General features: G+C 38.4%; 1 protein-coding gene across 1 annotated transcript in view; it reads left to right on the plus strand.

The window, feature by feature from the left end:
• LOC146002343 (growth arrest-specific protein 1-like) overlaps positions 1-23,019 on the plus strand; it is a 64,241-nt gene that overhangs the window by 12,428 nt on the left and 28,794 nt on the right. Inside the window, exon 2 of the mRNA XM_083140075.1 lies at positions 1,028-1,273. Within this exon, the coding sequence (XP_082996201.1) occupies positions 1,034-1,273 (240 nt within the window). The 5' untranslated portion in view covers positions 1,028-1,033. The remainder of the gene's footprint in view (positions 1-1,027; positions 1,274-23,019) is intronic.

The following is a 23,019-nucleotide window of genomic DNA, read 5'->3' on the forward strand; positions in this document are numbered from 1 at the left end:
CAGTTTAAAGTGAGATTCGTACCAATATACAGTGTGCTTTCACCGGGGATTGAATCCGAGTCCTCTTACCACTACTACGCCTTCGAGAGGTCCGAATCGATTACATGAACAGCTTTTAACCATCTTTTGCGACAGAGGCAAAAAGACTGTATAACTAAGCTCCAAGAATATGGTGGTTACATTAGTTGTACCTTTCGTGAAGAGATGGCACTATTATTTGCACCTTGAAAATTAAATTTGAATGATTAACACGTAAGAATAAGAAACATTGTTTATTGTCGTTCTGTTTCCGAGGCATGTGGTTATTAATACTAATTTGTTAATAGCAGTACAAATAGCTACTGCGTCAGTGCATCCTTACAAATTGCGGAATCTCTGTAACGTCTTCCTTACACAATGATTGAGTCCAGTGGCGGCGATTGGGTTCCAAAACTAGGGGGTGCGGAGGGAAAAGACAGTATATTTCCATTTGTAGATAAGGTTTAGCATAATGCGGGGGCAAAAGTTTGCGAAGCCCTCTCGCCGCCACTGATTGAGTCTAATCCATCATTCGTTTATTTTCATATTGTAAAACATGGGATTGAATAGGTCAAATAGTAATTTGTAAATGTTTAAAAGTCGTAAGATTTTTGATCAAATTGGATTGGAATGAAACACAGTTTCCAGTCTTTATTAATATTATATATGTCGCATGGTGGGGTCGTGGTAGGGAGGGATTCAACTTCTCACTAGCTTCCATTTCAGTCATCATGGAGCCGTGAAACACAACGCACCGCGTTTTCATTGTTGAAACGCCATTTGCAAGATATTATTTTCCGCACATATATATATATATATATATATTTCAATAATGCCGTACGTATGTCTGTAAGGCTAGCAGATGAATAAAGACGAACTCTCTTTATTTACTCTTATATCAATTTAAAAATCATCAGTTTTTTGTGCTCCACCCTATATTATGTGTAATATAAAGTGTTCCCAATGCACTTGTGCTAACTTACTTTTCCATCATCTTCTCTTCCTGCAGGTGGTGATGTACCTTCAGGTGCTGGTGGCCACCCTGTGCTACGTGCTGCAGGCGGCGTGCGACGGGGCGACCTGCGAGGAGGCGAGGCTCAAGTGCGCCTACAGGGTGGGCTGTGGGATGGCCCTGCAGAAGTATATGATGGGCTGCTCACCCGTCATCCAGGGGACCATGGCCAAGTGTCCGGAGCCCTGCCAGCACGCGTTGATAGCTCTGACGTCGACCGACGAAGGGAAGGACCTTATGAATGTAAGTAACCACCCAATTCGCTTCTAGTCCCTTATACTGTAGAAAACGGTATCAATAGAATTTAAATATCAGTAAACATGTGTATCGAAACAAACTTTTGACATTTACATTTAGAAAATGCACACAATAGCGCAGGAATAAGTTTGTGTATCATACTCAGCTATTGTTCTTTGCCGTCCGTCTGTGTTATTTACAATTCCGCATGCGCCAACTAGACGAGTCCTTTGACATAATAGTTGCAAGTGTATGGCCCGCTTTAGACGGAGGAAATTCATTTAACATTTTTGCTAGCTTAAATGCAATCTTGTAGCACTTTTTCTAACAGACAATACTTACTTTACACGGAAGAATTTCATGTAACATTTCGGTTAGCAATTGCGATGCGAATACTACAGAAAGCATTAGATAATATACACAGCCCGAGAGGCACACCTAGTTACGTGGTTTTCATTTAATAATTAATAAATTTAAGGAGGAAGAGATGTAATTTAAAACAGGAAATGGTTAAGTAATGAATGTAACTCTACACATGACTATTCTGCCCATGAGCAAGTATCCGATTCACAATTGAGCGGCTCGGGAGTAAAACTTGATACCCATACTCCACTCAAACTTGATTGCACAGTCTCCTGTTCTCACACATTAATGAACATAGTATTTTCAATAGCGGCAAAACATACAGGAACATCTGGGTAATACGTAAGCCGGGAAGCTGCAATGCAATAGCCGAACTTTCGCTTGTGTTTTTCTTGGTTTCCTACTTTTGTGGGTTATCAAGTTTTACTTCCGAACCGCTCAATTGAAACATCTAATGTATTCTTTCTTCCATACGCATACTGTATATGCTATATTTCAGCGCCATTGATTTGTGTCTAAAACAGTTTCATAGGAAACGTTTTACGTATCGTTTGAATAGTTATCGGCTTTTATAAATGTGATACATTGTTCACATGGTACTCGGCCGCCATTACATCTGCACATGTGACGTAGACCTCGCTTCTGGTTTATGTTGCTACGGGTTGTAAATTAGGGCCGCTTCTGCGAAATATGTCATGGAATGTGCGATGTCATGAAAAAACTATAAAGTTTCTTCACTTTACACGGTAGAATTCGATCACAAATTCATAAGGGAAGTTATGAGGCTAAAGTCTTCAGTAGGGCCAACCCGGCTTATTTTTTGTTGTAGGAAGGCGCCCAACTGGTGCTTCCAATCGGACCCTCGCCTACCCCTAATCTGGGATTAAAATTGGAGGGAAGAGGAAGTGGAGTCCTCTCTCCAGACTTAATTTTCGAAGACTCCATTTCCCAGACTGTCTTGAGGGATTTGATTGTAATCACGACAAGGAGAAGACAAAAGATCTGTCATCGGGGCAGGTGGGGGATGGAGTGAAGGTCTTAACTCACCGAAGGTAAAAGCACCACCTTTTAGGGGCACGTTGTGCTCAAAGGGTTGTCGCGAGTTGACTGGTCTTTTGTTTCGAAAAGTAAGAAGCGAGGAAATGTTTGTTCTTTCGCTTTCCACAGGTCTTCCTTCTCTGCGATACCTGCAGGGGTAGGTGGATAGTTTCTTACTTAGTCAATACATGATAGTAAGCTAATTATCTATCAGCATGGCCATTCTTTTTATTTTGCGCACGGCAAGATTTGAGAATTGAGGACGAAGTCTCCCCATTTTTTCCCCGGTAGAAACAGCATGTAAAGGAAATGAAAATGCGAGAAACTAGCCACCGTCGATGTCATCATTATTTCTTCTTCCTTTCGTTTCTTCCTTCTTTCTTTTATTCCTTCCTTCATTTTTCTTTTCTACTTTCTTTCTTCCTTTCTGTTATTTCTTCCATTCATTCCTTCTGTCTTTCTCTCCTTTCTTTCATTCCTTCTTTCTTCTTTTCTCCTTTCTTTCTTTCCTTGGGAGAAAAGAAAAAGAAAGAATTCAAAAGCGAAAAATCAGGCACGGTAAATCAGTTGGCTGAGTAACAGCACGGTATGCCAGAGACTGATTCGAGTCCTGGCCGAACCTGCATTTTTCGCTGAAAATTACTTACATTCGAAAATGTTTCGTTGTATTCTGGAAGGTGAAGGCTCAAATCCCGCATTATACCGTTTCGCTTGATGTTTACATGCCATTTTCTTCGGTCTAATTATTATTAATAATGATAATAAAGATATTTGAGAGCCAAGGTCTGCTAAGCGGCCTTTCGTTGGGTTACGTGTGGTCAGCGCATCTAGTCCCATCGCCGCTGTTTTCTATCTTTCGAGGACAGAGTCCGTTCTGCTTTCAAGTAGCTCCTGAGTTTACCTCGCTATGCTGAGTAAGACCCGACAGAGATCGAACCCGGGGCCGGCCACTTCAAAGTCAAGAGCATTGATCATTCGAATACACGGCAACGCCTATTCGTAGTGACTTCAAGTAAATGTTGGGCTGATGTTTGTAAAAAGTCTTTCTTGTACTAAGTTCACCTAACACTCCAAATAAAAGACACTAGAGTGGTCTTGCCACCGAAGGTCCCAGTTCTGACCTGGCCATCACTGGTTCTTGTGAATGCTTCCCTTCATCAATTCATTCTCATCGTCGCGATTTGGCAGAAGTGGCAGTAAATTTACGTAAAGTATGAAAAATTCAACAAATACGAGACATTAATGAAATAACCCCCTCACTCCACCCTGCACTAAACATGACCTTGCGCTCGAAGATACAATTATTCTGTATCCTGTTGTCTTCAGAAAGGCGTGTCCATTGTATGCAAAGCTCGAGAGAGTCAATTTCGTGCTTCCAATGACACTTTATTGTTTTGTCGTGGATCTGTGGACGCCATAATCACAAAGACCTTTGGTACATTACAACTGCGAGATGTTATTTCCCGAATTTCCATATAATGTTTCTTCGAATGACAAAAGAGTGCGACAATTGGAACATCTTGGGTGAGGCAAAATGTCCCATCACGCCCTGGTGTCGCGTTGTCGCATTGTTCTGGTTTTTGGGCGTTGGCTCCACAGGACAACTTGCTCTCGGGCGTCCGCTGGCTCACGGAGAGGACCTCGCTTGTCGTGTCTTTTCCTTTTCTAGGAGTAGATATTGTTTTGTTTCTATTAGTTCCGGCAGTACAACACCGGCAACACAGCATGTAGTCCACAGGATGAAATAATCTAGTTAGGAGCATCGATAAACCTGCCAGCTAGTGAAACAATTTATAACTTGAAAGCACGGATGTTGAGGAAATATCCTTTTTCCCCTAGTGTCCGAAGACGAGGCTCAACATAATATATGTTCATTTTGGGTCATTGTAGACCAGAAAAAGGTGGGTTTTATTTGTCCTTTTTTGGCTTATTGGTCCTTTTTTTAGGTCTTAACGGCTTTTTTTGCAGCTTCACCTTCTTTCGACTACGTTTTTACTGCCCATTCTCACTTCGAATCGTCATCAGTTCATCACCTCTTAAACATCATTTCTGTAGTTAAGAAATTTAAAAAAAGAAAGAAAGAAATATATTTGGTTAGGCCAAATATGATTTTTAAAATTGTTAATCTAAAAAATATATTATGTCTGAAAGAAGATGCATTTCATTCCTACAGTTTTCTCGTAGTGTGTGTTCCATACCACCAGATTTTTTAATTTTTTTATTCATTAAATGTGTAGCCTAATTAAAACTGAAGCTATTAATTAATTTCGATCACGTTTAAACGTCCTTTTTTTATATTTTTAGGTCTTTTTTTTTGGCAATTTATAGGTCTTCAACTTCCGAGCCCTTGTTAGGAGCCGAAAAGTCCAGGGAGGAGTCCAGCTCCAGACCTGGTTACCGTGTTGTCATTCTCAGTTTGTTGTTCTGCACCCTGTCATGAGGCACCCTTCAGTTGGTCAACATTTTTTGTTACTTTTCAGTTGAACCAAGAAGGAGGCATTGTTGTAATTATTATTATTTAATTTACTTTGTTTGCTTATTCACAATGACAGAGTTAAGGCTTTCTTCCACTCAACTGTTTTTCATGAAGTGAAGAAAGTAGTTCTCTTACAAGAAATAATTTTAACATGTAGTGTAGTGTTGAGTCGGCCTCCGTGGAGGAGTGGTTAGGACAGCGAGCTACGACGTCAGGGGTTCCGGGTTCGAATCCCGGATTGGGCATGGGTGTTCTTTGTGATTGTCTCTTCATCAATTTCGTCATATTATCACTTATCATCATCTTCGCAATTAGCCAAAAGTGGAAGAAAAGCGAATTAAAATAAAACAAATCAATCAACCAACCAATGTACTAGTGTTGAGCTGTAGGTGTGGACCAAGAAAATTCGTAATTACAATATAGTAACCACGCCAACACAATATATATATATATATCTTCATTATTATGGCGTCGAAGCACGAGAAAAACGTCATTAAGCAAAGGCTGCCCATGTAGTATACGGTGGGGCTACACGCAGATCCCAAACGTGTCAATTGACACAAGCATGTTAACTTCAGTAACCTTAGCTAGTAACATAAGGGTACTTTTATCATCTGCTGTTCCATGTGATGCACTAAAAATGCATTAGTTGAGAAGATCAAACATGGTAAAATCGGCGTACTACGTTCCAAAATGACCACCATTGTTTGAGTACTGTAGGCAGACATGAATTGTCATCGTTATGGAATCATTGAAACACATCCTATAATTCCTAAAATGTAGTTCCTTTTGGCGGACGAACTAGATTATGGTAATAAATCGAGAGGTAAATACACTGTGCCTGGTTGATTTTCAGTTTAGGGGATTTCAGCTTTTTTTTAAAAAAAAATTATAACAAATCCCTAAAATTGGAGATTTTCTCCTCAATGTACAAGTTGGTACGTCCGTAATTCGTTTCTTACAGTTTTTTAAGTGTTGCCAACTACTGACTTAACTGTCGATGTAGGAAGAGAATGGGGAGTACACTTCCAAGTACTCTTTCATCAAGATCTCATTAGAGAACTCGAAGCGAGAGGGCTTAGAATTCACGCAAGTTGTCCATACGCATTCTGAGAAATAAGGCTTGTTAATTCGAACATCTCCTTAACTACCATTTTCCCCGGAATCGCCGACAGTTGTGCACAGCGATTCAGGAGAAAGTAGTAATAGTCAGTGCAGTGCCAAGTATTTTAGAAAGGGGAGGGGGAGATACGAATATATTCTTTATTAGTAACCCCCCATTTATCCATCTTTTTCTGCCTTTGATGTTTCTTTTGTACGAATACTGGGCCAAAGAGGGAATTATGAACCCTTGGGCACGGAACTGGTATTAGTTCTTTGTGTCCCGTTATTCATATCATCACTCATGCCCATCTTCGCGATTAGCCAAAAGTGGCAGAAAAGTGAAGTACAACAAAGCCAATCAATCAATATCAAAATCCCTGTTTGTTTTCCGTGAGACTTTATGTAAGGAACGTAGACCAAGAACGTAGACCAAGAGAGATGAAGTCATCAGTAGTTCCTGTAAAATTCCATTTACACCCAATGGTAAACTGCTACTAGCCTTCTACGTCATTAACATTTGTCGATATCATTAGAAGTTGATAGTTCGGTCTTCAGAACATGATTTTTCTCTGGTATTGTCTGCAGGGTAGCATTTGAAGGGTCAGGTGAGAGGGAATTCCCTTTCTTGAGGTTGCTAATTTTTGAATCTTGAAGGGTTCGTCTAATATCCCGATGTTTCAAGAGTATGCGATGGAAATTCTCCCTGCTGGGATTATTTTTAAATGTCACACTGCTGTCAAAAGTTTGTTTCCTCCAGTTTTTACTTTACAGAAAAATATGGATAATAATGTGTTTGTTTTTCGGTTCACTACGGCATCGTACTTTCATTTAAAAAAGAAAAAGTTGTCAGGGATTCTATAAACGTGGATCTACAAAATTTTCAGACGGAGAAATATTTAATTATTGTGGCAAGAATTTCTGAAAGAAGAATGCTTGTATATTAACAAGAAAAGTGTCTAATAAAGCAGCTAACGACTTCTATACCAAGAGCGGCTTAAAGGCCAGGCGACCCGGGGCGTCGTACCTCATTAGCACCAAAACCTTATTTCTGATTAGTCCACTTTATGCAAAGAAAATCTAATCGTGACTGGACCTACAGTTGAAAGTGGGATCCGAACTACTATGTGCCTCCACCGGATGCTTGGCTATTTATATTAAAAAAGGTTGGATTTATTGTTGACAAGAATTAATTGAAGTTAGTGTTGCGTAAAATAATAGGCAAATAGCAACATCCTGTAGTATTTAAGCTAAGAGATGATGGTTATTTTTATGCCATTATGTTGATATTTAATTAACATCGTGTCCCTTAACAGCAACACTTAAATATTTTTTTAAAATAAGGATATTATTTTTCGTCATTCAAACCGTAAATATATAACATGGTCATGTTTTTTTATTGGAGAAATGTGGAAAGTATGAAGGAAAGATAGAAAGATGGGGGGGACAGAGTGGAAAATGGGGGGGGGGCAAAAATTCACCTCGTCCAGATAAAAGTTTTATGTTGAACGGATACTAACAACGACAGTGTAACACGTTTCGCCATATTACTAATCATCAATCACGTACCAAAAATTTTGTAGAAGTTCCTTGTTGAAATTTGGATCCCATTTTAAACTGTAGGTCCAGTCCCGATTAGCCTTACTGTGCATAAAGTGGACTTAAAACAACAAATCAACCAATCTTGTTGAAATTTAAGAGAACAAGCAGATCAGAGTGTGTAATTCCGATGTTGATTTTATCTTGCCACTACACCGCGGGACGTTTTGCAGAAAGTCTATAATTCCGATTTTACCTTTTATTCTGCCTTTTGCATCGCCGGACGATTTGCAGATGCTTGTGTTGGTGCTGGTCTGTCCTCGAGTGTTCTTATCTCCTTGGGTCACGTGTCAACGAGGAGGGATTAGGTTTCAGGGCGAGTAATTCCAGCCACTTGAGTGAAGAGACACACTTGACTCGGTAAACAGTTTAACGGGTCTGTTTATTTTGACTGGGAGGCTTGCAGACCTAAGGAATCTCCGCTACGGGACAAATAAGCAGAGAGTTAATAAAAGAGGAGGGAATTTACTGCGCAGGCGCGGCTGTTCCTATCCTTTCTGTTGTGACTGGCGATTCCATGCCACTTTTCAGTATAAATAAACCTTCGGTTGCTAACCAGATGGCAGGATTCAAGAAGTATCCGTCCACAGCTGATTCTCCATCTCGAGTCCCGTCCAATAGACAGGGTAACCATAATTTATTGCCCACATACATTATATACAGGGTGTTCTGAAAAAGGGAGCACCTAAAGTAAGAGTAGATTCTAAAGGTGCCCTGGAACTAGGTTTCTTTGGCTTGAATATAGGTCTAGTGTACGGCATTAAAGATTAGATAGTTCTGGTGTGGCCTATTTTGCAGTTCACATGCTGAATCGTAACCACACTTGCAAGTGGATAGGGCGAACGAGATAAACTAAATGAACGAGTTTGTAAACCTCACTCACGATGATGAAAAGTGGGAATGGCGATAAATATGAAAAAAAAATGTGATATTAGTCAGAAATCTAAATAATTTCAATTTTCCTTTATTAAAGGGCGAAGTTCAGCCTGCCACTGTTCTACCACCTAACCACCTAATGATGGCAAAGTAGTTGAAATCGATGAACAAAAGAAAATTATATATAGTAGATATCAAAATTAGGTAGGCAATTTGAGAGATAATTTTGAATGATGATGAGAAAGTAAAAGTAAGAACTTGAAAGATATTTATAAAAAGAACAAAAAAATGGAAAGTGAATGTAGGACATACAAGAGAATTATACAATGAGGGGAAAATTCACTGAAGTCGCCAGGGATCCCGGGTGTTCTTTGTGAGTGTCCCTTCATCAATTTCATAATATCATCGCTCATCCTCATCTTCGCGATTAGCCAAAAGTGGCAGAAAAGCGGTCAAATAAAATAAACCAAATCTAATCAACCAATTAAAAAGTTCACTAAAATCGAAAACTTAACATATATAGGTTATTGATTAACGATTTGAAAGTTATAAAAAGGCCGTAGTTAAACCAAGGACCGTGCGTGCCCCCCTAGTCGGATTTGAAATTGTTGCATCTTTCAAAATCTTTCGTACTATTCTGTCCATTTCTTGTATAATTTATTCGTTGATATAGAACAGTGAATTGCTGAATACCTTAACAATAAGTAATATTTCAATGAAGGGCATGTAACGGGAAGCAGAATCTTAAACCTCCCTCCCCACGGGAAGCAGAATCTTAAACCTCCCCTCCCCTCCCCCCGAGAAAACAATTTCCATGGCATGTACGAAATAAAGTGTATTTACAGATCCATCAAATTATATTCTTAAAAATTGAGTAAGAATGAGAGTTCCAGAGTTGCTGGCGCATGGATAAAAGTATAAAATGTAAAACGAATAATCTAGTAACAATTATATTTACTTGTACATAGTGAAAATTACCATTCGTGTAAACAAATATGTGTTTGCAAAGTTTGATGAGTGTGCGTACCTGTGTTTATATACAACACACTTATCTTTATTTTTCTTTGATTTTTTTAAATAAACAAACGCTTCTGGTAGCTCGTTAGTCCGCCTCTGAGCCTCCACGGGCCTGATTAGAAAGGGAGAGAAACAGAAGATGAAAAATAGAAGCCAGTATATAAAGGGAGAAGCTAAAACATAAAATTAGAAGGAATTAGGAACAAGTTTAATAAAAAACACGAGAAGTCGGTTTAGTAGAAAATGCTTCCCCACCCCCGGGAATTCCTATTCCAGACACTTATTATTAACAACGAGGGTGTGTTTTTTCACAGAGCATTGTTTCCGATACCTCGAATTTCTCGGCTACCGACAACAAAGAACGTGACAAGAAATTCGTGGACTTACATTCGAATCAAAGGGATTCCAGAGCACGCTCTCATCTCTTTGGCCTGAGAATAGCTTATGTGATTGGAGCGCTAACAGCTTCTAAAAATATCCGCCGTCGTCGAATTGTCGCCTCTTCCTTCCTCTGATCCTCTTTTGTTCCTTTTTTATTATTTTCTTCCCGTCGACGGAGGGGGTTGCTTTCCACGCCTGGTGGCGTACCTGCGCGCATGACAAGAATTAAAGCTCTTGTGTTCTAAAAATATCCCTTTGGGTCTCTCGTGTTCGAGGTTTTTTTTCGATGGGTTTTTCAACCCTGAGAACGTATAACATACATTCTTCTCATAAGCGTATTGCGACAAATTCCTGGCACTGCGCCCTGGACGCGTCACGTGGTGTTGTCTGTCTTGCATAGTGACAGCGATTTCTTGTCTCATTTTCTTTTCGGAAGCAGTTTGATCCATAACTGGTAACAGTAATGTCAGTGACGTGTCTAGGGGGTAGGTTTAATTAGAGTTATAACCCCATTTGGGCTAGTTTCTTTTTAACAAATCAAGCGTTAACATTGTTCACTTACAGTAGAGTACGGGCGCTCTGTGTTCAAGAGCTGTAAACATTTCAGGTGTGAAGCTTTACGTTTACGGAAGTTCTTAAAATTAAAATAGTTAGAAATTGGCCATTAAACATGAAAATAGACGACATTAACTATATGAATATAGTTGCATTTTTACTACATTAATGGCGCATTTTTTAAAATAAAATCTAATTTTAACATGCGATTACAAAATTACAATATAAAAACCACAATCCAAGCTCTGAAATACATCGAAGTACATCAACACTTTTCATATAGAAATAGTCTTACAGTATTAAAAGTTACGGATCATATTCAGCTCTTAGAATGACTATGTGTATGTACGTACAGCATACATAATTGTTTGTTTGCATCCATATACATTAATTGACAAGAAATAAAATTTGTTTTAAGTCTGTTTGTCGATAATATTGTGATCACTATGGCTAGGATTTTTATGGCATAAAAATCACCAAAATATGCAAAATAAAATGCTCTTATGACCTAAATTTTAAAAAATATGCACTATAATTTGAAAAATATGCCCTTATAACTGGACTGTTTCAAATATCAATATCTAAATGTTGCGATATTTCCACATACGTACTATTTTTAGTTCGGCCCTGAGTTGCAATGCACATTGAATACTTTCTCTAAATTTTCAAATAAAAAATGAAAAACATTTTGCTACAGTAAAAAAAAAAGAACTGTCGAGTAAACATGGGAGTAAGAACGAATCCAATTCGAAAATGACTGTATATTTCTTGGAAAATCCATCAAATTATGCTATATCACGCAAAAGTCGCAAAATATGCCCTTAAAAAGCTCCTTAATTAGTTTCTTCATAATATGAATTTCTATATGCGTGGGGAACATATCACCCTTACAAAAAAAATGCTAAGTCATGAAAATCCTAACCCAGTGATCAAGAGTCAGTCTATAATAAACTGAAACTTTGTAAGTTCAGAATAAATCGCACAGCACTGGCGGAATGCTTCCAGCCTGTTGAAAATTGTTGACTGGCAACGGGAATTCCTTTCATGTGAAATGTATCTTGCTTGCAATCGAGAAGGATCTGTAGATTTATGATCCCTTCAACAAGCGTCAGCGGACTTCTCTCTGAGGCTCGTTGTTTTCAAGATCATGCAGATGCTACCATCTTGATTAGGCTTCCGCTGAACGATGAAATACGACTCCGAAGATTGTCAGAACTAAGCACGAGTTAGAAACCGTGTTTATTTCGGTATTCATGCTCGTGGTCTTCATCCGCGTGTGTAAGCTGCCACGTGACTTTCGAGAAATTCTACTGGTTAATTGCAATGACAGTGTATGGATATGTTGCTTTTAATAAAGCTGTATGCTGATACGATTTTGCTGATATTTTGTTCGTGTTTGTTACAGAGCTTTTCCTTGCTCCAAAACCAACACCTGTGAATATGATTATTCCGTATTATGCGAGGGTTGTTGAAAAACTGATTTCTTACACCTTGAGCTCGTTGTGAAGAAGAAAGACAATTTCATACTTTGAGGTGATCATACGTTCAAACTTATTAATTTTTAACTGTTCAAATATCAAGTTTGAACAGCTCAAAGCATCCACACTCTATTCTTCTCATTTTCGGATATTTTTAACTACCATTAATCCTCTATAGACTGAAATGGTCTTATCGTTGTGTTTTTCCAAATAAGGAAGAAAAGTGATATTAAAAATTTGTCCTCCACCAGCAGTGGACTGAAACGCAGGGCACCTAAGCTGAGACTTGTTTTGGACCACCGAGGAAACTAAACAGGCTACCCTTTTATATGCATTTGTATTCTGACGACTTGGGCCCAGCTTCTCTTGAGATGAAGATTGCCCATTTCTGTGGCGGAGTGGCCAACAAAGCAGGCTACAACGCCAGAGGTTCTAAGTTCGATTCCTTGTTAGGTCATGAATGTATGTCTATATTGTGTTTGCCCCATCGTCTGTATCATGCGTTCATTCTGCATTACCGTCACGGTTAACCCAGGGGTAGAAAAAGGATGTATACTAACCGAAATAGAAGACGCAGAAGAGATGAAGATTGAGCACGAAGAGACAAACAATTTTTTTGGCTCCTCAACCGCTGTTTGTCTCTAGCCACACGCGAGTTCGGGTGTTTGTCTGTTTCGCCTGCTTCATTAGCAGGTGAATTTGAGCCTTGCTATGGCACGGTTAATTTGGCCCTGGGATTGCCTTTGATATGCCGCGGAGGTGGGATTGATGTCCCCTGCACCTGTAGTCAGGAACACGGTTGTTTACGTACGCATGGAGGGAATTCCAGACAACTCTTTGAAGCATGTGACTTGGGGAATTAGGAGTACCTTTAGTCAGTGATGGGAAAAGGGTCACTAAAGGCCTTCTCCCATCGCCTCGGTGCCTAGCATATAAGATTCGAGTCCTGGTGCATGATTTTCTTTAATCAGTTTCATGGTTTTTTTTTTATTATTTCATGATCATCGTCGCAATTAGCCAAAGTTAGATGACGACGAGTTAAATTCGAAAAACACCTAAAAGACACACCATAAATGAAGAAAATGAACGTCATGCCCCCCTTTCCTCGGAAAATACGTGACTAGCGTAAATGTAATTTCATAGGTGTACATTACTTTCTATAACAATTGCGTTCATTATTATAGAAACTGATAACTGTAAGTAAAACTGATGGATATAGCAGGAGTTGCGAATGTGAACCTTGCATTATTTTAGTCCTATTTACGTCTCTATCTATAATTCCTCCAGTACACAAGAGCTATTTTAAACTGGAAAGAAACACTATGTAAAAGTAGGCAAACTACAGTAACAACCAAGCATACAACTAAAGCAAGGTGGCACAAAGATAGGAATTATCAATAAGTTCATTATGTACAATTCTCTGCAAGTTCGATACAAAAGTCAAGTACGAGCTCAAAATGTCTATTGGGCGGAAGATCTTATTAAATTGCTTTGGCAATCGAAAGGTGAAAACCATGCGGTTGCTTACAAAACGTTTCCTTGTCGCTGGTGTTTCTTCCAGGTGAAAGTTTACGTAGGTCTAGTCGAATTATACCAGTTAGTTATTTTTAATATTTTTACCATATTTCAAATATTTCCTTTTTTAAATTTCATTTTGCAAATCTTTCCAAAGCCATGACTTAAGTCACACTCCCCTACTAGTAGTTCAGTTTCGTCACAAGAACACCTCAATTACAAATTCAAGCAGTGTTTTAAGGAGGAGCACTTTTTTTGAAAACATAAATCATTGCTTGCCCCTCCATGGAAGAAATCCTGTAGACGGCGTTGCTACCGGAAATCAAGTATTTTCAGGGCAATATTTTGCAGGAGTGTGATGTTCTTTTAGAAGACCTGGAACAGTAATTTCAACTCTCGGGCCAATGTAAGTGTGACAGTTGCAATACAAGGCTCCCCCACCCCCCTCCCCACTGGCTTGTTTCGCCCATAACTCTGCATTTACCGTGATATGATCCCTCTTGGGGGCTCAGAAGGAGAGAAAACAGCTGCCACCTGACGAGCCAACCACCTGCTAGATTGGAGGGAAGGGATTGTGGCCAATTACAATGGCCTAACCCTGGCGTCTCACAAGCAACAAATGTTACACGTCCTCCCCCATTTTTAAGTTCTCTGGGACAGGAAATAATAAAACTCGCATTATGCACCCTCTTTCAGTTGTCCCGCAAATGGTTCAAAGCTCCATATATTTACGGTTGGCGTGTTAAATTATGTAATAGAGACGTTAACGAATGTCGAAGTGGGTATGTCGACATTTTCTTTTTATAACTCGCGATTCATTGGTGAGATATACAGAAAACATATATTCGAAGTTATCCTTGTAGGTTTCCTGTTTTCCTTATTTTTCTTTCGCATTTAATGAAAAACAGCAAAAATAACCATTAACGATTTCACATACCTTCTGGGTTTTTGAAATGACATGCATGAAAGCCAATTTAAATTAGATGCACGTGGACGGTACAAGTTGATCTGATAGTCGTGAGGGGTAATTTTGTTTTAAAAAGGAAAGTCAAGATTGAGTCAGTGTTGCAAACGCCTATAAAATTTTCGTTTGCATTTTTTTTCTTCCAGTGCGAATTTTTTGTGACCCTTCAGATTAATTAAAATATTGTTTTCTCTAGTAAAGGGGAAAACATGGAGAATGAACAGTGATGATGCCAGCAAGGGAGCGAGGTGGATGTCGTTAACAAAGAAAATGCAGGTGAATTCTAAAGGGTGCATAGTCTAATTCCGCACAGTATAAAAAAAATGGGGGAACTGCACAGAATCTACATATTGAGATTATATGACGAATGGAGCTGTAGAACGCTGGAAGCGCCAGAGAATTTAGAGAAACACGTGGTCATGACAACCATTTTATAAGATCCACCAAGACATTTGAAACCCTCGCGTGGAAGCAGTGGCGCTAGTGTCGCTAGGCTAAGTTACGGGGAAACCTGTAGTTCGCATATTTTCCGAGGTTTCAGAAAGCTTGGTGGATCTTATAACAACAGACTTAGATTACGTTGAGTAGGTTTTTATTATGTGTACAGTCACCAGCAATAAAAATGGGATAATTAAATCCTGAAATACTAGCTTCCCAGCAAGATGTTATGTGTGTTGCCTAACTCTACGTCGGTAAGTGGATTTTAATAGTAAATTTTCAGTGGCAACTTCTACCAACGCCGTAGAGTTAAGCAACACGTATAACGCCCGGCTGGAAAGCGATTATTTCAGGATCTAATTATCCTATTTTTTTATTGTCTGTGACTGTACGTCTTCTAAGTTAATTTTCTATTCTTTATTTGCTTCAAATAAGGGAAAATTTTCCAGTTAGAATTGTGACAAGGCTGATCCAGATACATAGTTTAAGTTTATCCTTGTTATAGTGTAAAATAATTCGCTGCCCCGCACACACACTTAATTCATTGTCAAATACACAATCGAATTTTGCATATGTGCAACACTATAACTCATATTTCTAGGATTATTCAAATTTCAGTAACACTCGGTTGCGTACTGAAAATTGTGCCGTCAGCCTCTTCGGCCGAGCGCATTGATTGGTCGGTCGACACACGATCTCTTTTCCGCTTTGGACCTGGGTTTTTCTTTCACTAGGGCAAAATATAGCCCATTCTTCTCAAAATAGCAGCCCATATCTGGTTTGTATTGCTCCTTGACTGGCTATTTGTTATACAGAAGTTTCGGGTTTGGGCCTAGGAAGAAATTTCAGAGTTGGAAACACTGCTCGCATCTACGTGAAGTCACGCAAGTTCATTTTTATTGTCTTAACAGTTATTTCCCTCCATTAGCTCGAAGCTAATTCAAGCGTTGATGAGCATGGCTGATAAGGAAGAACACCGGAAGACACAATGTTGATTGTAGTTTGTAACACTGTATCAACTTCCGCAGATGGCCTCAAGTTGGCCCATCATGGCCATAGAGCTCGGTTATTAATATTCTTACAAAAAAGTTTCAGCAAGTCGAAAATAATGTTATAAATGTGTAATGAAATGGTTTTCAGTTATTTATTATGAAAGTAATACGTGTGTATGTATAAATATTATATCCTTATGTATTATAAATTGATAAATTGTTAACTGGTGCATGGATTATGTCCACAACCTATAAAGAAAGAAAAATATGGCCGTAGAACAGTGGTTTCGCAATAACTTGGAAGGTACGTTGAGAGTTTTCATAAAAATAACTCATACGAATGAAGGGGATCCTTAACTGTTTTCCCATTTGGCTTTCCCCACGAGGAAGCCCATCGAATTCCCGCTCCTACCAAGTTCCCCGTCATTGTAGCATTTTGGGATAGAAAAAGACCACCAAAATCATGGCATGTATCCAGTTGGCGCATGCGTAAGTGGGTAAAATGACGTGAGCAAATTGACAAAGCTATTAGACGAACTGCTTTCCCAAACTATAAAACCTACTGGATCGAATAATGGAATTGTACTCCTTAATGACTTAACGGTTTATTATTATATGTTCGATAGGAAGTGCAGTCATGTAAATACCCCAAGTATTAACTTACAATTAAGAAACACTTCTGAACTATTTTTTTTTTGTTTGAAAAATGCACACAAAATTCCATGATGGACCTTTCTGAATGTATTCAACCTTGGCAAGTTGGCGTGCTTATTTTCGCCAAACCTGAGTAAAGGGATCGTTTGCAGAAAGGTGTGGCTGCTGCTTCTTTCTCCTTCAGCTTTCGGCGACACTGTTAAGTCTAATTAATTACGCGAATCCCCAGAAACGTCAGTGGCGGTAGAATTTGGAAGGTCTTCAAATCAGTTACCCGCCTGGGATAGATCACAGAGGCTGCCAGCTCGCAATCGTAATTCCGCAATTGACTGTTGAGAGGAGTTTGTTTTGGTGATTGCAGGGGGAAATTGCTGCGATTGGTCATCGATGACGGAAACGGTCGTCATTAAAATGGTTGTGTGTGTGTGTGCAGCGTCTAAATGTAGTGCCGGAAGGAATGCGTTTATAGTGACTGGGAACCCCCATATCTCTCGGTCCATCTTTCTCCCCTCCCTTATGGCATATTGGTAACGCTGTCGGCTTGTAATCAAGGTGTTTCGGGTTCGATCCCTGGATGACATATTGTTCAGTTCAATTAAAATGATAGGCATTCTTTGTAATAACCTATTATACTGACAGCATAACCATGCCATTGCTCTTCCATAATTCCCGAAAATTTTGAAATATTATGATTTGAGGTCCATGTTTTCTTCTCTGCTTCGCACTGTTATTCTATCTTATCAAATCACCTTTGTTAACACTATTAATATATGCGAAATTAAAACATCTAGTACAATAATGAAAACAGTCATGATGGGTGCCGGATAATATATATTTTTACAATGAAATACCAGTTCCAATTTAAAAATGCTAATTTATCAGTGGCCTGTAATTAAATTAGTCAGTACTTAGTACTTGGTAAGTTTTTTTATTTTTATTTTGATCGGTATAATGTTAACCCCTTTGACTAGTTTGCACCCCTGTATCAAGTGATGGGCTTCAAAGACATGTTTCTAGAATATCACATTTAATGGAAGGTCATGCTATGTAGCAGCAGACAAGATTGCTCAGTAGCGAATAATCAGTCTCTTCGCTGCAAGAGATGATATCGGGAATGGCTGCATGCCAGCTCAACATGGCGGCACAGTTGATATCTCTTCTCATCAGACCCCCCTCGTAGCCGCTTCGCACCTGTTTTCTCGTTTTGGTTTGTTTGTGTCTAAACCGAAGCACCATATCAATGCTTCCCTTTCATGGCTGCTTGCTGTATCCACCAAGTATAAGCGCTCTGCTTCTACTGCGGTGCTCAGAGTAAACACAGGGTAGTAAAAAGGAACATCTGATAAAGGTAACAGGGCTGTAACAGATAGAAGTCCATAAACGGATCTGCTACTTAGTTTGATAACGCCGCTGTGTAATTTCCACATACGGAACTCGGTCAAAGAACGAACACACGTGTTTTAAAATAATCCTAATGTCCCTGTAACGTAACCTATAGACCAAAAGTATCGTCCTATGTGATAACTTCACCAGAAAGATTACATGACGTGGTACCAAATTGTTGGAAAGGAATATTCACAAAATATTATAGCAATGTAGAATATTAAATTCAAAGTCGCAAAGTAATGTGGTTTTAGTACTGATTAGTAATTATTTTCCCCCGTCCTTAGATAAAACAAGCATAACGCTTAACAACAACGAAAAGCGTAATGATCTGAACTGATTTGCAACCGTAAATAAATGTTGAAACTTAAAATGATCAGAAAGAACATCAAAAATATGTATGAGGACGTACAAAAAAAAAGGAAAGAGTTTTGTAGTTGCTCAGATATACAACGCAACGTTATGTAAATATTTAATCCTTAACAAGTACTCTAAAACTTGATTTTATAAAGCACATGAACCTGAATAACAATAATAATGTCACATACATACTTCATATTCCATTCTTTTAAAAAAATTGAAGTAAAACGGTAACTGAGTAAAATGAATTTGAAAATAAGACAATTTGTTGTCGAGAATAGTAGAACGTTAAGTCCCTTTGTACTAAGTTATGAATTGTTTAGTTTCTATTTGTTACAGGTAACGGATCTTTACGTAATATGATCCATAAATCACATGAAAGTTCTGATAATATTATCTGTAACAAATCGAAGAATTTCAGTAGGAGTCTGACCTTTTCTTTAAAAATTGTCAGTTTCCTTCATTGACTTTTAAAAACATAATGTTATAACAGTTTGTTATTAATTTGCATTAAAGTATATTAATAATTATTTTGTTTTAAATAACTGCGGTTCATCATATCCTGAAAGTGGTCAAATTATCATTTCTAAAGAGGGTATTGCTTTACCTCTCCAATACTGCTTGCAATACACACGGGACAGATTGATTGATGGTGCCTATTACACCATCCAGCAACACAAATTTTCTTTTGAGCTAACTTGAATTTGCAATTAACTCTTCGAGATAGCCCGTAGACGTTAATAATACAAGACGAATATTTTACCATGAGTTGAGGCAGACGTGTTTATTCTCAAGCAAAATAAATAAAAAGAATTCCGGCAATGGTGGTCAGCCATATTGTGCTGAGCCATTATACGTGGCTTTGTGGTTGGATCCTGTATAATTTAAGGGATCGCAGTAGAATCCCTGCCGCATGTTGGTCAGTTTGACAAAGACAAAAAAACGTTGCAAGGTTTGCCTGTGTATTATTACAGCGAATGCAAACCACAGGAAAACTAATGAAGCAATACGAAGGGGACAGGCCCATTCTTTCTATGATAGCTTCATTTGGGTCGCCGGGAATTCCTTCAGGGAACAACGTAATCAAAGGTAGCTGAACAACAGTTGACGCTGCAGTGTAGCAAGGTCACGTATCGAGAAAATCACGATTCACGGCCATGTTAACTTACTGTTGGATGAAAGTATAGTTGACATTGTGTGCTTCTTGTTCTGCTACCTTAGTGCGCTTCCTCCCAGTATTGAGAACCAAAGTAATTGCTTATGCAATTATTATTATTATTATGACGTTTTATTTATTTATTGAACTCAACAGGTACAGTGGGATCTATCAGTATTACCGCACAAATTGTCCGTGACTATTTTCATTAATTTTTCCCTTCCATCCTATGTGATTTTAAGCGATGGATTTTTATATATGCTGGTGCAGAAGTTGTCAACAGCTTGTTTTGAGTTTTCTTTTAATTCTTGAAGCTCTTATTGGGTCAAATAAAGTGCACGAACATGGTGATGGACAATTTGCACGGTAATACTCATGGATCCCATCCCACCGTACATAGTTGTTCGTTCTAATATTTTCAGTTTTACGTTCAATGCTGAAGTTTCCCAATTCCCAGAATTTTCAGATAGGGTGTCGAAAACAGCTGTAAAAGTTAGGGATTCCAATAATTAGTACTTTGTTAAACGCAGTTTTGGTATTATATTTATTATTTTGTTCCTGTTGCTTCTTTTTGAAAGACCTATTTTTTTTATTCGTACATGCTTGTGAAGGGGGATTGTGCCCTCACTCGCGAGAGCGGCATTCCTTAGTTCTAATATATCCGTGTCTTTTATAAATCTTGTTTTAGCTACATGTTTTTCACAAATCGTGGCACAAATAGCACTACTAAGCTACTAGTTAGTACAATGCCCAAACTTTAAATGTTCCCGCTTATCGTTACGCTTACACACATCTTGTAAATTTGCCATTATGCAGTGGTAAGAACGACAGCGCAATTAGGAAGTTAATAATTTCCAGAAGTCGACATCCGTTCTCATGGGTCACACGCCATAGAAGAGGCCAAGCAATAAGTCGTGGGAAATGTGAGATACTATATTACATATACGACGTCCGAAAAGACGTTATGCAGCGCCATCTACTGGCAACAGGTGCAACTACACGATGCGGCTTGTTAGACCTGTCGAAATCATTTCGTAACCATTTTTTTTCTAAAAGAGGACATTACGGTGTATGTAACTGGCGAAATTAAGCCTTTTAAGTGCCAGTCAACAGATAAATGATGTGCTTAACTAATTGTAACTTACTTGTACACAGATGCAAATTTTCCACTTTGTGCTATCGCGTAGTGTTGTAATTATGGACTCCGTGTTGTGTTTGTCCTAAATCGCAAATCATCTGTAGGCCATGGCAAGGAGCAATTAACCGCCAATTTAAAGTAGGAATACTCGTTGTAATAAGGAAAGTCTAATTAAGAACATTCTTCATTGAAGAGAACATAATAAATAAAACAAGTCAATAAGAACTCTCATTGTTACATATAGTTGGGAAGGCCTTGGTGATAAAAATCTGTATAGAAGAATGAACCTTGAGAATTTAGTTATTAAGATTAGGTGGTCTGTGTGGGATAGTAAGATACACCTATATCAGATAATTAAGAGAGAGAAGATGCATGTGTACCTACATTAAGTTTATACCGTGCAACCTTTTGCATGAACAGCGATAGGTCCAAAATCATTATTTTTTACACAAATCCCTCTTGTAAATTCCTTGAAATACATATTTCTTTGCTTAGTTTCTTTCCTTGGTTGGTAATTATCTTGTTTGTGTTTGATTTCTTTGTTTTGGGAATGATTAAATAATTAGTAGACAACAATGTTTCTATGAATGTATATTGATAGAGTTGCATATTCCCAATTTCTATATTAATACAATCTATTGTACGTGTATTTTGTCGTTTTTAGTAAGAATATTCATATTTATTTTTATGAAAGTCGAGCTTTGTTGTTTAAATGCGTATTTCATGTCTCTACATCTAAATGTTTACTTATTGGGTGGTACTGCACATGTCGGAAAACATCACGGACGAACATAAAAGTCAAGACGCTTGTCACCAGCGTATATGGCTTCATTAGTGCCTGTGACGTCACTTCCAGGCGATGTCCTATGTGCGTCTTTTTTTAATTCCATGTAGCAGATGGTGGCTACACAGTTTTTTGCTCTTTTTTTCTTCTTTTCGTGTTCTGTTCTTTAATTAAGTCATTTCTTCTCTTCTTCCGTGAGCTAGTGTCAGCAATCTCTCAGTTGAGCCACAACGTATGTTTCATTCCGTTCAGTCATGAAATTAAGCTCTTCGATGCCTATAAATATAACCCACAACCCCCTCTCCCCCTTTTTTAATAGATGAAATAAGGTTCACAAGACCGTCTACTCTAAACATCAACAGTTACAGATAGATAGATTCTGGTTTGATAAGTACTGCCCCGTTAAAAATTTATGAGAAAATATGAAATACATTATATTTCTTTTAAGTGGTAGAAAGCAAAACATCATTGTATTTCAGAGGAATCGTAAAATCGTAATCATATATGGTCTCGTCAAGCCTTATTTTACAGCGAGCAATGCATATGTCTCGATCTTCAAATACTTTTTTCCCACTATTGAAAAATAGTCAGATTTTGCCTACATACCAACATTGTTTGCATTGTATTATATCTATGGATGTCCACATGATTTTTTTTTCATGGAGGGATCCAAGGAAGGTATTTTTTTCCTAGGCGTAGGGCAAACGAGGTATATTTTCTCCTACAATAGCGTTTCCCTAAAAAGAGAAAAATCATTTAATTTGAAGTTCTCATGTTCCTGCAACGCATTATAATAATTGACACAAATTACTGTGAATGAAATTAAATTGTATGTGTGAAGTATATCATTTTAGGTTAACATTCACTTTCCAGGGGTGGCCGTGGATTTCCTCCCCCCCCCCTTTCTGGGCGTCCATGTTGCGTGTTATTGGTTTAATTAATATTAGTTGCCAAATCTTTTGGTTCTTCGTCTGTAGTTTAAGTTGTGGGATTCTAACGAAAAATCAGCGTTTTTTGTTCTGTTTGTTTCCAAATAGTAAGACAATTTTAAAGTATTACCAACGATAAAAACTTGCAAATTGACAACACAACGATGTTGCAATAGTGACTTGGTGTAAAAATCCGAAATTCTCACCGTCAACATACTGTCCTTGGAAAGAATGTCGTGTTGTGCATAACAGTACGTGATGCTTCGTCTTGCCTTTCTGGTTTCTAAGTGGTCGTCAGTTTGTGCAGTGCATTCGTAATAGCCACAATGAAGTCCTGCTGATAGTTTACGTCTTAGTTGAAAGGATTGTCCCGGATTTGTGAATATTCTCAGTAATGTACTTTAGGAAGATTTATTTCATTGGGACAGTTGCTTTCTCCTGACGGATTACATCAAGATACCCTACTCGTTTAGCAAATGCGACGCGAAGCGTATTTCTCTCTGGCAGAACGCTTTAAGCGGATTAAGCTTAATTTATTGCACGAATCAAGACGAT

The sequence above is a fragment of the Lepisma saccharinum genome, chromosome 1 (assembly GCF_977018435.1).
Source record: "Lepisma saccharinum chromosome 1, izLepSacc3.1, whole genome shotgun sequence".
Taxonomy (NCBI): Eukaryota; Metazoa; Arthropoda; class Insecta; order Zygentoma; family Lepismatidae; genus Lepisma; species Lepisma saccharinum.